General features: G+C 44.4%; 1 protein-coding gene across 1 annotated transcript in view; it reads left to right on the top strand.

Annotated features, from left to right (window-relative positions):
• col5a2a (collagen, type V, alpha 2a) overlaps positions 1–7,736 on the top strand; it is a 42,381-nt gene extending 34,645 nt beyond the window's left edge. Inside the window, exons 37-54 of the mRNA XM_008404234.2 lie at positions 527–580; positions 664–717; positions 795–902; positions 1,037–1,090; positions 1,177–1,230; positions 1,981–2,142; positions 2,227–2,334; positions 2,691–2,798; positions 3,327–3,380; positions 3,452–3,559; positions 3,658–3,711; positions 3,793–3,900; positions 5,059–5,112; positions 5,387–5,494; positions 5,578–5,887; positions 5,966–6,147; positions 6,219–6,461; positions 6,798–7,736. Coding sequence (XP_008402456.1) covers positions 527–580; positions 664–717; positions 795–902; positions 1,037–1,090; positions 1,177–1,230; positions 1,981–2,142; positions 2,227–2,334; positions 2,691–2,798; positions 3,327–3,380; positions 3,452–3,559; positions 3,658–3,711; positions 3,793–3,900; positions 5,059–5,112; positions 5,387–5,494; positions 5,578–5,887; positions 5,966–6,147; positions 6,219–6,461; positions 6,798–6,944 — 2,070 coding nt within the window. The 3' untranslated portion in view covers positions 6,945–7,736. The remainder of the gene's footprint in view (positions 1–526; positions 581–663; positions 718–794; positions 903–1,036; positions 1,091–1,176; positions 1,231–1,980; positions 2,143–2,226; positions 2,335–2,690; positions 2,799–3,326; positions 3,381–3,451; positions 3,560–3,657; positions 3,712–3,792; positions 3,901–5,058; positions 5,113–5,386; positions 5,495–5,577; positions 5,888–5,965; positions 6,148–6,218; positions 6,462–6,797) is intronic.
• The last annotated feature ends 5,319 nt before the right edge of the window (positions 7,737–13,055 follow it).

The following is a 13,055-nucleotide window of genomic DNA, read 5'->3' on the forward strand; positions in this document are numbered from 1 at the left end:
TAAATACAGGAGATTGCAGCCAGGTGGCTAATCTCCATCTCCAGTCCCTTTGGCAGGTTGATGTTAAACTGGGTTGCCAGATCTGGCTGATAGTAAATTAACTAATAAGTGCGATAACATTTTATTTAACATTTGGCACTTTTCTGCCACACAGTGGGAACTATTTGAAATAATTTTCCTCTGAAACCTTTTTTAAAAATCTGATGAATCTTGTTAAAAGCATCTTAAAGTTTAACAACTGACACTAATTTTCTTTTTTTCCGTTGAAAAATCGCCCAATCTGGCAACATGGCGTTAAAGCAGGCACTGCCCTTCACCTAGCAACCCCAACCCGTTACCTAGCAACCCCAGCAGAGTTCCGTCCCGTTACCTAGCAACCCCAGCTGAGTTCCAGCACATTTTGTCAAAAAAATGTCATGTTTTGTATTCCGTAGATCTGTCCTAGCCTGTTCATGATCGGTCGTATTTAAAGGTACGGAGTACATTAAAGGTCTTTACTGCCAGTGAATATGTGGCGTCTTTCCAGGGGGAACCCGGACCCAAAGGGCCAGCCGGACCTCCAGGATCCAGGGGAACTCCAGTACGCTGAACTAAACCGTCGTTTTTTATCTACCAATACGTGTTATTTCAGATAATTCCAATCAAAACTTTGTTTTCCTGCAGGGATCGAGGGGCGACCCCGGTCCGATCGGCGCTGTTGGGTTCACCGGACCGCAGGTAACTGACCTTAATGTCCGTCGCTCATGCAACGCCTCGCTGTCCAAAGCTCCAGCCTAAACATCCGTGTTTCCCAGGGTCCTGATGGTCAACCTGGAGTGAAGGGAGAACCCGGAGAGCCCGGTCAGAAAGGAGATGCTGGTTCTCCAGGACCGCAGGGTCTGGCCGGAGCCCACGGACCTCCGGTGGGTCTCAGACTCGGTCTGACATCGTCACCATGACCGAGTTTCTGTTTCATCCGTCGTCTTAGAGTTAAAAACATCGTCTTTCCTGCGCATGTTGCCGAGAAGTTCCTTAAGGTGCTGGCTTATTGTTTCAGGGTCCAATTGGTGTTTCTGGGCTGAAAGGAGGTCGAGGAACGCAGGGTGCACCGGTACGATGACGATTCATTGGAACTGATTTACCCCAGCGAGCCCTAAACGCCTCATGAGTCAAATGTTTTGTGTTTTCCTGCTTTAGGGCCCCACTGGCTTCCCTGGATCTGCAGGAAAAGTCGGACCGCCGGGCCCACCTGTAGGTACCGCGCTGCGAAAACTGGACTTTGATCAAATGGTTTTACATTCAGTAACCAGGCTTGGAAAGTTCCTCAGTTTAACTTCTTCATCTGATTTAAACCGAATGAATTCAAACTCAACTGTTAAGAGACATTTTTAGTGCAGAGCTTAAAGTCTGCAGTTAAACTTCATCAAAATGAATATAATTAATCTGAAGTTCAGCTGATCTTCTTCTAAACTCGTTTCATTTCATTTTTGCTGCTGCTTTAAAAATAATAGGAATTTTCCGATAACTTTCCAGAGGGAAGAAGTAATACTGCCACCTTCAGGTGGGAGTTAGCATCACATTCACCCAACGTGTTCAATCATTACATTGCATTTAACCAACAGTTGAACAAGCAGGATGTGTTAGTTTCTGTAGTTTCCTCCAGTGTAAAATCAACAGATCTACATGTAAATTTACTTATGTTTGCCTTTTACAATTTAAAGAGCCATTTTCATTCATGTATTTATAGTTATAAGTGCTTAAAGTCAGAACCAAATCTTATCTTATGAAATTGATTCAGTCTAATAACCAAAAGATGTGAAATAAACTGGTTGTTCTGTGGACATTTAGTATCTGTTGCTCTGCTGCGTCTCGGTTCGCAGGCGGATTAAACATTAATATTCTGTTTGTTCAGGATTTATTCCACGTTAAGATTTAAAGGTGCAGCAGCTCCTAAAACCCGACGCTGGTTCCGTTTCTCTGATTGTGTCTGTGGATTTTCAGGGCCCGGTCGGGGAAGCGGGGCCCCAGGGAGCCCCGGGGAAAGAGGGCCCCCCAGGGCTCCGCGGGGACCACGGGTCGCCTGGGAGGCAGGGCGAGCGCGGCCCGGCGGGGCCCCCAGGGAGCCCCGGGGACAAGGGCGACGCCGGAGAGGACGGCCCCACGGTGAGCTGACCACGCCTCGGCTCAGCCGGCCCACAAAGCCGTCCGGCCTGCAGGTGTGCAGTTAAAGTTTCCTGTGTGCTTCAGGGTCCTGATGGCCCTCCGGGTCCGGCTGGAACCACAGGACAGAGAGGCATCGTGGGTCTTCCTGGGCAGAGAGGAGAGCGGGGCATGCCGGGCCTTCCAGGACCAGCGGTGAGTTTCCCCGACCTTCTGCTTCATCTGCAGAGTAATCTGGATCCACCAGACCTTAATCTGGTTCTGTCGTTGGTCCGGTTCCTCCGTTGATCCGGTTCTGTCGTTGATCCGGTTCCACCGTTGATCCGGTTCTGTCGTTGATCCTGTTCTGTCGTTGATCCGGTTCCTCCGTTGGTCCGGTCCCACCGTTGATCCGGTTCCTCCGTTGATCCGGTTCTGTCATTTATCCGGTTCCTCCGTTGGTCCGGTCCCACCGTTGATCCGGTTCCTCCGTTGATCCGGTTTTGTCATTTATCCGGTTCTGTCGTTGATCCGGTTCCACCGTTGATCCGGTTCTGTGTTCCTGGTTCCAGGGGCCTCCAGGGAAGCAGGGCTCCACAGGATCACCAGGAGATAAAGGCCCTCCAGGTCCGGTCGGCGTTCCCGGCGCTAACGGACCGCGCGGCGATCCCGGTCCGGATGTAAGTAAAAGCTGGTTTCCACAAGTTGCTCAACAAAGACGTGATTTTTATTATGAATTTTTCATTTAGGTAATTTTTAACTTTTCCATCAGAAACATAAGCACGGTTTCTCTCAGCCTGGCGGGCCGCCAGGCTTTAATTGCTCCCCACCAGACTAAGTTTGTTTATTTATTATAGTTTTTTTATTCACATATTCGGTTCCGTTTATTTCCTGGAACCATGACCACTTCCTGTCTTTACCAGGCTACATGCTAACGACTTTAGCAAAACAAAGACAAGTCACAGATAAAGGATAAAAACATTAATATTTATTTTAAATGTATGTTTTATGTTTGACTTTAGGGTCGATGTCTTTGATCCTTGATGAGTTTTACCCATGAATGATCGATTCCTCTTCCACCGTATTTCTAGAGTAATTCATGATCTATAGTGTCTAAGTCTATGAAGAACTCTGCAGGATTTTCCTTTTTATCACTTTCCTTTGCTAAACCTTCTGGACTCTGTAACTCATGTGCTGGTTCTGCTCAGGGCCCGGCCGGATCCGACGGACCTCCAGGGAAAGACGGCGGTTTGGGTCAGAGGGTAGGAGGAAAACCAAACATTCTGGTTCTGATTCTTATGATGCAAAACACTGACAGTCCAAAACGTTTCAGGGAGACCGGGGAGATTCTGGTCCGGAGGGTTTGATTGGTCCACAAGGACTTCCTGGAACCCCAGGACCCGTCGGTGCGCCGGGTTCTCCAGGAAAGAGAGGCGAGCCTGTAAGTCTTTACCATTCAGCTCTAACATCATCTGCTGGAGCTTGTTGGGGGTTTGGTCCAGGTCAAAGGTTAACCAGAGGTCTTCCCACTGACTTTAGGGCTCAAGAGGACCCCAAGGACCACCCGGAGCAGCCGGGAAACGAGGACTGGTGGTCCGTCCTAAAGCCGTGAAACAAAACAAATGACACATTTTGAGATGAACTGCAGCTACAGACGTTGTTTCTCCAATTCAGGGACCACAAGGACCGAGAGGAGATAAGGGGGACCTGGGCGATCACGGAGAGAGAGGGCAGAAGGGTCACCGAGGATACACGGGTCTGCAGGGTCTTCCTGGACCTCCGGTACGGCCTGCTCCTCATGAAGAGGCTCCTCAGTAATGACAGATGCTGTCCACCTCAACATCCCTGATCAGGCATAACATTATGACCAGTAACTGTCCAGGTGACCCCTGGTGGTGGGTCCAATCTGACCCCTGTCCACTGAAACCGGGGCGTGTGACTGTTTGGGTCGTGTTCTAATAGGAAACCTTGGATTCCTCCATCGGCATGGATTTTGCTGCTGGTTCTGGCTACAGACCAGAACCAGCAGGAACTGTTGGTTTGGTCTCCAGATTCCTCACATCTTCAGATGTTTTCACACGTGACAATCCGGTCGACCCGGTTCTACTGGAACCAGAACATCTGCTCCACCTCCAGCTGCTGTGGTTCTCTGAGTCAAACCAACCTGTTCCCCTCCTGGCCTGTGGGGGCGCTGCACCAAGAACCACTTCAGGAAACGACATGAAAACCTCTGAAGACACTGAGAGCAACTTCCTTCTTCACCAGATGGAAACAAGATGGAGGCGTCAGGATTTCTCTTTAGTCTTTGGCTAAAAACTACGATCTGTTTCTCCTGCTAGCGCTAGGCTAATACGTTGTATTTACCCAGAATGCCCTGCGCTGTAGTCCACTTCCTGGTTTGGTCTCCGGTCCGCTTAGCGTCCACATATGCATTGGAGCTGAACCAGAGTTCACGTCAACGGAACCGAGGTTTGTAGACGGATCCGAGTTTGTTTCAGACTTTGGTTAGGCTTCCCAAACGATCCGGACTTTCTAGATAAACAGAAACTTTATCTATTGAAACGGACTTTTGGGATGTTCTGGACAACCTTCCACTGCCAAATACCCCAGGTTGCCTCTGCTGGAGTCCATGTCTCAATAAGGTCATAATGTTATGCCTGATTGTTCTTGAAGGAGTGGAAAATGCAACTCTCTAACTGTGTGTGAAATGGGCGCTATAAGATATTAATTTCAGGCTAATAAAGTGTAAACATTGACATTTTGAAGTATTTGTACCTTCAGAGAGAAGCATGTTGACGGAATCACCAGGAAGGCCAGTTTTCTAAGGTTTTAGATCCTCAGAATGAGCCTCCATTTATCTGATTAACAGGGAAAAAAGAGCAATTATGTGAGATTTCCTGCCTGAAAATCCTTCCTCGTGTTTGTTATTAATATTTTTAGGGCACAACTGGAGAGCAAGGAGCTCCTGGGATCGTTGGGCCGGGCGGCCCGAGGGTAAGCGATGCGCTTGCATCGGTTTTATGATCAAACTTTTCAGTTTAATGCAGGATAAAAACTGTAGCTGCTGATGCCTCCAGTAACTGTCACATACAAATGTTAGCATTAGCATATGTTAGCTCAAGCCAGCTCTGCTGTTTTTAATGAGGCCAGAAATCTGAATAATTAGCTGTAAATGTTAAACATTAGCATAACAACATTAGCATTAGCATCAGTTCAGCTCAGACCATTGGTTTCTACTAATGTTGAGTTCTCCTTGAACCTGACTCAGGGTCCTCCCGGGCCCATCGGGCCTCCTGGAAAGGAGGGGTACATGGGTCAGCCGGGCCCGATGGGGCCTCCAGGCACGCGAGGACTCAGTGGAGAAATTGGGCCTCAGGTAAAGATTTTAAAAGCTTCATCTGAGAGTCACTGAAAGCTTCACTAATCTGGAATAAATCAAGCTGGGTGTGGAATCAACAGGGACCTCCAGGAGAACCCGGACCTTCCGGTCCTCCTGGGCCTCCAGGGCCACCCGTGGCGGCGATGGACGATCTGTTCGGCGGCCCCCAGGATTACGACTCCGGGCCCCCTCCTCCTCCAGAGTTCAGCGAAGACGAAGCCCTGCCCAACAGCAACTCGTCCACCATCCTCCCGGTGGATCCGGGCGTCCAGGCGACCCTGAAGGCCCTCAGCAGTCAGATCGACAGCATGAAGAGTCCGGACGGCAGCAGGAAGCACCCGGCCCGGACCTGCGACGACCTGAAGAGGTGCTACCCCATGAAGACGAGCGGTACGTCGCTTTACAGCCGGCAGCGCCTCAGGAAGGGAACTGGAAGGGTGAAGTAGCTTTTGGTGACTTTGTCTGCAGGTGAGTACTGGGTGGATCCGAACCAGGGCAGCTCAGAAGATGCCATCAAGGTTCACTGCAACATGGACACCGGAGAAACGTGCATCTCTGCCAACCCGGCCAGTATACCTCGCAAAGTGTGGTGGACCGCGTCCAGGAACAAACCCGTGTGGTTCGGAGCCGACATCAACGGCGGGACGCACGTGAGCCAGAACTTCCTCAGCAGAACCCGAAGGCCTTCATGGCTCGGCGCTGACGTTTTCTCTGTTTCCAGTTCACCTACGGCAACAGGGATCAGCCGGCGAACTCCGTCGCGGTGCAGATGACCTTCATCCGCCTGCTGTCCAAGGAGGCGTCTCAGACCGTCACCTACCACTGCAAGAACTCCGTGGGCTACAGCGACGCCAAGGCGGGCAACCTGAAGAAGGCCGTGATCCTCAAAGGCTCCAACGACCTGGAGCTGAAGGCCGAGGGCAACAACCGCTTCAGATACACGGTGCTGGAGGACTCCTGCTCGGTACGGCTCACCGCCACGAAACACCAACAGATACGAGACAGAGAAACAACCGCCTGCTCCAAAACTGGATATGTTAGAGAGGAACGGCTGCAGAAACCGATTCAATAAATCCAGCAGTGGTTGATGCTAGCTGAACGTTAGCGCTATCATATCGCTATCGATATATAACAGAAGCTAATGCTAATACAATAAAACCAACATGGTATTTAGCAGAAGCTAATGCTAAAGTTAGGAATTAGTTGAAGAAGAAGTAATAACTTCCTTTCCGTTTCTGTTGCAGTGCCAGTGTAAACACCTGAGGCCGTCAGGAACTGATTTGGTTTCTCTGTTTTACAGCAAGCGTCCAGCAGCTGGGGCAAGACAGTGTTTGAGTACAGGACACAGAAAACAGCCAGACTTCCCATAGTGGATTTGGCCCCTGTGGACATTGGTGGCCCCAGTCAGGAGTTCGGCATCGACATCGGACCCGTGTGCTTCTTGTAAACTCCCTGAGACTGTTGGACTGACAGCTGGCACGGTCAGAGTACGGAGGACTCTTCTGGCCCTGTGGCAGGATATTTATTGTGCCTTTCACCCACACCAAGACATCCAAGATTTCTAATTTTGTACGAATGTTTGGTTTGTAAGAAAAATAATTGGTAAAAAAAAGAAAAAACCTAAATCCTTCCTTTGTCGTCTCGTGTTTGTTTGCTCAAAGCTTCATGCAGCAAATTTCACTCCACAAATTGGACACAAAGTAACTGAGAGCTGCTGTTCAAAAGCCCGGAAATGTTGCCGCATGTCCCGCTCTCATTGCCTTTATTATTATTATTGTTTTTAATGAGAACTCTGTCTTTATGTTTGAATTGAACACATTGTGGTGCTACAGAGGGGACGGCAGCCCCGGATGATGAGTTCCCCGGATCGCCAGGCGGGGAATCGGATCGCTCCGAGTTAGCTACCTCGCCACCGACGCTCAGAAACCAGAAAACCACGTGTAAATCTGTCCTCCCAGGTGCTGTTTTCCAAGTGGTCTCTTCTCCCGGTGCGGAGCTGCTTGGGCTGTAAATAAAGATGATGGAGGGACGAGTGAGGTGCTGTGTGGTGACTTTTGACCCAAACAAACGGTACAGCAGCAGGTAGCGCAAATATCACCATCCAACGCAACGCCGGCTCGCCGTATTCTGGACTTATTATGACGCTCTAGAAATCCTTCTTATATTCAGTTTTTTAGAATAACTGGCTGTCTGCTTTGTACTTTTTGCTTTGCAACAAATTAAACTGAATGCTTCTTAATCGCCCAAGTTTTTGTCAAATTAATGGAGGTCCAGTCAGGCTGGAGGCGGCGCTAACGTGAACCGTTTCTTTTTTTTAAAGATCTTCTGTCACCATTTCAGTCAACAGAATTTATTATGCAAACATGTGAATGATTCAAACTCCAAAACACACAAACATAATAAAACAGACGCAAAAGAAAACAGGAAATAGAAGCTGTAGACTGTGAAGTCCTCCAAACCACCAGGGGGCGTCGACCGCTGAATCATCTGGGAACAGACCTTCAAGAGAGACGGGATGAACAGAAGAAAGTTTGAGGAAGAAAGAGAATGTGTGCTAATCGTTGAGCAGCATGTTTACATTACCGACTCCAGACGCCCCCTAGTGGTCAGGAGGACTTTCGTTTAGTAAAGTGAGTTTGCAGCGTTTTGTGCTTCCTGTTTCTGCGATTTGCAGCAGTTTCTCTCCCGCTTCTGTTTTCTGTGTGCAGCATTTTTAATGTTGCATTTGTATTTTGGTGTTTATGTAAAGCCAGGTGATAATTCAGTTTCACAGATTAATCAAATTTTCTGTTTCTGAAGATTTAATTTTTGGATTTTTTTTTTTTACCAATGCACTTTTGGGCTTCCATAATTGAGAGCAATGTTTGCGAACCTAAGAACTACCATCTTGTTTGACAATCATTTTCTTATTTTTCTTTTTCAACTTTGAATTCAGGTCAAGTCACAGAAGGAACGGCTGAAATAAAAAACATTTTTAAAACATTTTCTGTCATTTGTCATTTTTTCCAAGAAAGAAATTAAGAATTATGCACCAGATTTGGTCTAAAACGTTGGAGATTATGCATTTTGGAGTTTTCATCATTCATGTGTTTGATGCGTATTTGCACCTTTCGTCCACCGTGGAAAAGAAGAGGAAGTTTTTCACACAGGAAGTGGAAAAGTTTGAATGTTTATAAATAAGCCTGTCACAATAACAACCTTTTCTGGATAAACTGATCCAGAAACTATTGCAGTAAACAAAAATAATATTTCAACTGATAGTAAGAGTGTATATGGCATTAATGCAAACAGATCCTCGCAAAGATAGAAAGACCCATTTCATTTCTAAAGAACATTCAACACTGGAAAAAAACATTAAATATCCGAACTTTAGTAAAAAACAGTCAAAAAATTTGATAATTGATCGTGTAATTAACTGATTAGTTGTTTTTTTTCTGCTGATAAGAAGAGGTGGCAGTTTTCAAATCTCATTTATTAGTTTAAATTTACAACGGCTTGCAAAATTATTCACAACACTTTATATTTTTACACATTTTGTCACGTTGAAGTGTAACATTTCTGGATTTTATGTAGCAGATCAACATTGCTGTTAAACTGCGGTGGAAGGAGGATGATGGATGCTCTCTGTGCCTTTCGGACAGGAAATGAGGGAAAACCTGCAGCAAACGCCCCCGAGGTCGGAGTTCAACCTACAGCCTGCTGAGCCGCGTCTGTATTCAGCCCCTTTACTGCGATACCCACAAACAAACTCCTCTCTGCAACCAGCTGCTCTCAAAGAGGAACCAACACCCTGTGAAAACTTAGCCCCGCCCCCAAACAAATGTTGAAAATCTAGAAAGTGGGCGGAGCCAAAATACACGGAGGGGCGTGGCTAAGCTTGGGAATGAGTGGAGGGCATCAAGGGGTTAACGATCCGGACAAAAGGAAAGTTTGATGCCAACTTAGAAAATATGTTGCTTTATATTCAGACCTTCTAGAAAACAAGCAAAACAGCAACTAACAATAAATCTGATACATTTAAGATAAAAACATTAGCGACACAAACGGCTACAAACAAACCTGGTGACATTTTTGCAAAACAGCAACTAGCGACAATGCTAACAACTTAAAAAAAAAACAAATAAGTGTTCTTCAAAACAGTGACACGTCTGATTATTTTGTCAAAAAAGCAAATAGAGACAAATTTAACGACTTTGTTTAAAATAAGTGATTAGCAACAAATCAAGTTCTTCACCAAGCACCTAGCGACACATTTAGTTAATTTTTGTCGAAGAAGCAACGAGCAACACGTCTAAAAGAACGTTCTTAAAAAGAACAATAAGCTGCTAGTAATAAATCTAACGCAGTTTTACTTGTTTCTGGAGACTTTAATGGCAACAAAAAGTCAACAATGTAAATAAATCTGAAATGTGCAAAGCTGAGAAACTTTATCCGTCAATGTTAGCTAGTCCACCTCCTGACTCGCCACCAGGGGGCGCGCCTGAGTGAGACGCTTTAATGCTGAGCGACGTAAACATCAACCAGGCTGGACTGGAACCAATAGGAAAATCRCATGCAGTACCACCATTCACCCCAACGAGGGCAGCACTGGGACGGTTTGGAAAAAATGTTGCAGAATTAAATAAATTTGCAGGAAAATGTACAAATGTAAACATAAAGATAGCACCTCTATGGACCAGTTGAGACGTTTTATATATATATAAAAAAAAGAGTTGATTTTGGGTTTAGTTGCACTTTAAACATCATCCAATCAGCAAACAGAGTTTCTGTGCACAATCATGAAGAAACAGCCTTTGATTTGGAAGGTTTTTAGATCTATATGTGTATTTTTCTGATAAAAGTTACTCGTGTTTTTTGGCAAAGCCCATCAAACTAAAGATAAAGATCATCAACAGGAGCAGCTTCATAAAGAGGGGCAGGAAAACGAGAAACGATGCTGGATTATATTTATGAATTTAACCCTTCCAGTTGAACCAAAACTGGAAAAAATGTTTCTCAGTCATTCTACTTTATGTATGGTAACTTTTTCCAAGTTAAAGACAAGTTTAGTAAATAATAAAGGCAGTAAATAAAGATAAAAGAGTTTGAATGCTGATAATCCATCCCATGTGAAGCAGAGTCCTTAACTTAACTCACATCATTAATGTGTTCATCATTACTAGTGATTTAAGAGCCATTAAAAATGAAAAACATATTTTATTTAGAGTTCAATGTTGTTAAATCTGAAGCTGTGCTGCCCTCTAGTGGAGGGATGAATTAATTCAACGCAGAGAGCTTTTATTTGACAGATTCTCGCCGTTTTTGTTTACATGAAATATGAAAAGTTAAATTTAACAGGAAACAAATGAAGATAACTGATGTTTYATTGAGACTATATTTGATTTTTTTAAATGATTCATTGTCTGCAGTTTGTCTTCTTTCAGCAGCACATAAAAAGTCAGATACAAAATTAAATATATGCATCAATAAATCATTAATTAAACAAACCATGAAACAAATAAATATTTACATAATGTAATAACAATTCACTTATGTATGTCAGTTTTATTGCAGCTGATGCAGAAAACAAATAAAATGTGTATTTAGTGATTTCATGACATCCAGTGCAGACAAATCGATCCCAGATCAGACGCTGCAGATCAGGTGATGACACTCCGATACAGCAGATGGCGATATTAGAAATCTACTGAAACATTCAATCATGTTTCTGTTTTTATCGATGACGATAATCTGCTGAGAGCAAAATTTATCCTACAAGCTCAGAGGAAAGTTAATGATCCAACACCAGAGCGGCCACCAAAGAAAGAGGTCAGCAGAGTGGACCTTACCAAGCTCCGCCCAGAAACGCCCTCTAAAACCCACATGGCTGCATGTCTCACAAACAAAGCCTCACGGTGCTTAGCTTCTATGTAAACATGGCGTCTTTCATTTCGACTGACTCTGCAGAGTATTTCTGAGTCGATTAGTTTAGTATTTCTGCCGGATTTTCACAAAATATCAGCCACGACGATGGAACCAACAAGTTCATGTCATCTATTTTGGACGACATCAAGATTGTTTGAGCCACATGATGCCTTCAACATTGTGCGCGTCGCAGCTAAATGCTACCAGTTGATAAGGAAAACAGCAGATCCTCAGACCCTCAGCATAAATATAGCTGTGGACAAGATCACTGATGGCTGTTGTTCTGGCTGGGTGAGTCGGACATTCATGGTTTAGAGGGTTACTTTTGAAATCACTGATTTCTGTTGTTGGCAAATGTTCGTATGTGCCTTAGCCTGATACACGGTACTCTGAGGCTAACATGATTACAGTTTAGTAAAAAGCTAGCGTGGCTAACGCGATTACAGTTTAGTTAAAAGCTAGCGTGGCTAACACGATTACAGTTTAGTAAAAGCTAGCGTGGCTAACATGATTACAGTTTAGTAAAAGCTAGCGTGGCTAACACGATTACAGTTTAGTAAAAAGCCTTTTCAGGTGAAATAAAATCTTTAATGTATGTCAGATACGGTACACATTGCATATTGATCTGTTCAGCTAACATAAGGCTGTAACAGACAGGCTTCAGGGTGTAGAAGTTGTATCGGTACTGCCACTTGGCTAAAAGGTTTTCATAATGGGTGTTTATTATTGACTTTATCTTTTTTATTCACTAAACACAAAGAAAGCAAAGCAGTAATACTTACGCCGGCAGACACTTTGTTCTTATCGATCCTACGACGGTCGTGCACAAGCTTTGATCCAAGCAAGGCTTTCCGTTTCAGATTTTGGAAATCTGTGAATTTTAGTTCCACAAATACGATCAGGATACCTGACATCRCCTGTRCAGRTACCCCACTGACGGTGGAGAACCATTCTTTGTAGAGTCCTGACGCAAAAACTTTCTGCTAGTCCACAATGTACATTAGCATGTTCACTACTGTAGCTTGGGTTTGTGAGACGGTCACGCACGTGGCAGCTGCGCTGTGACGTGAAATGGGCATTAGCCAATGAAACGCGGCCCCTGTGGTAAGGTCCATTGATGATTAAATTTATACTGTAATCAGTCCCGCCCCGYCCCTAAGCCCCGCCCACTGACGGGTGTTGGACAAACTAAATCATTTCATGTGTTCACTTCAACATTTTAATCACTTTCTTTCTTTTTTTTTATACATATAAATATTCTGAAAGGAACTTTGTGTTTGTGAGTTTTGCACATTTCTGGTAAGTCTGTAAATCCTTTGAGGAGAAATTTCAGTTTCAAAATTAAAAAATTTGCTAGAATTTTTTTTTGAAAATTTAACATTAATTTCAGAAATGTTCTAGAAAAGATTTGGAATTTCTTCATTTCAAAAATAAGAAATGTTTCAAAAATTTCCAAAAATGTCAAAGTTTCAACTTCAAAAAAATTTTCACTCAGAAATTTATTATTTTTTTCTAGAAAATTTCTGAATGTATCTCAAAATTTACGATTTTTTCCCAGCAAATCTTTTGACTTTTCAATCGCAGAAAATTTGTTTGTTTTTTCTTGACGATTTTCTAAATTAATCTCAAAATTTTTGGCAGAAATTTATTCAGT

This window comes from Poecilia reticulata, linkage group LG2 (assembly GCF_000633615.1).
Source record: "Poecilia reticulata strain Guanapo linkage group LG2, Guppy_female_1.0+MT, whole genome shotgun sequence".
Lineage (NCBI taxonomy): Eukaryota > Metazoa > Chordata > Actinopteri > Cyprinodontiformes > Poeciliidae > Poecilia > Poecilia reticulata.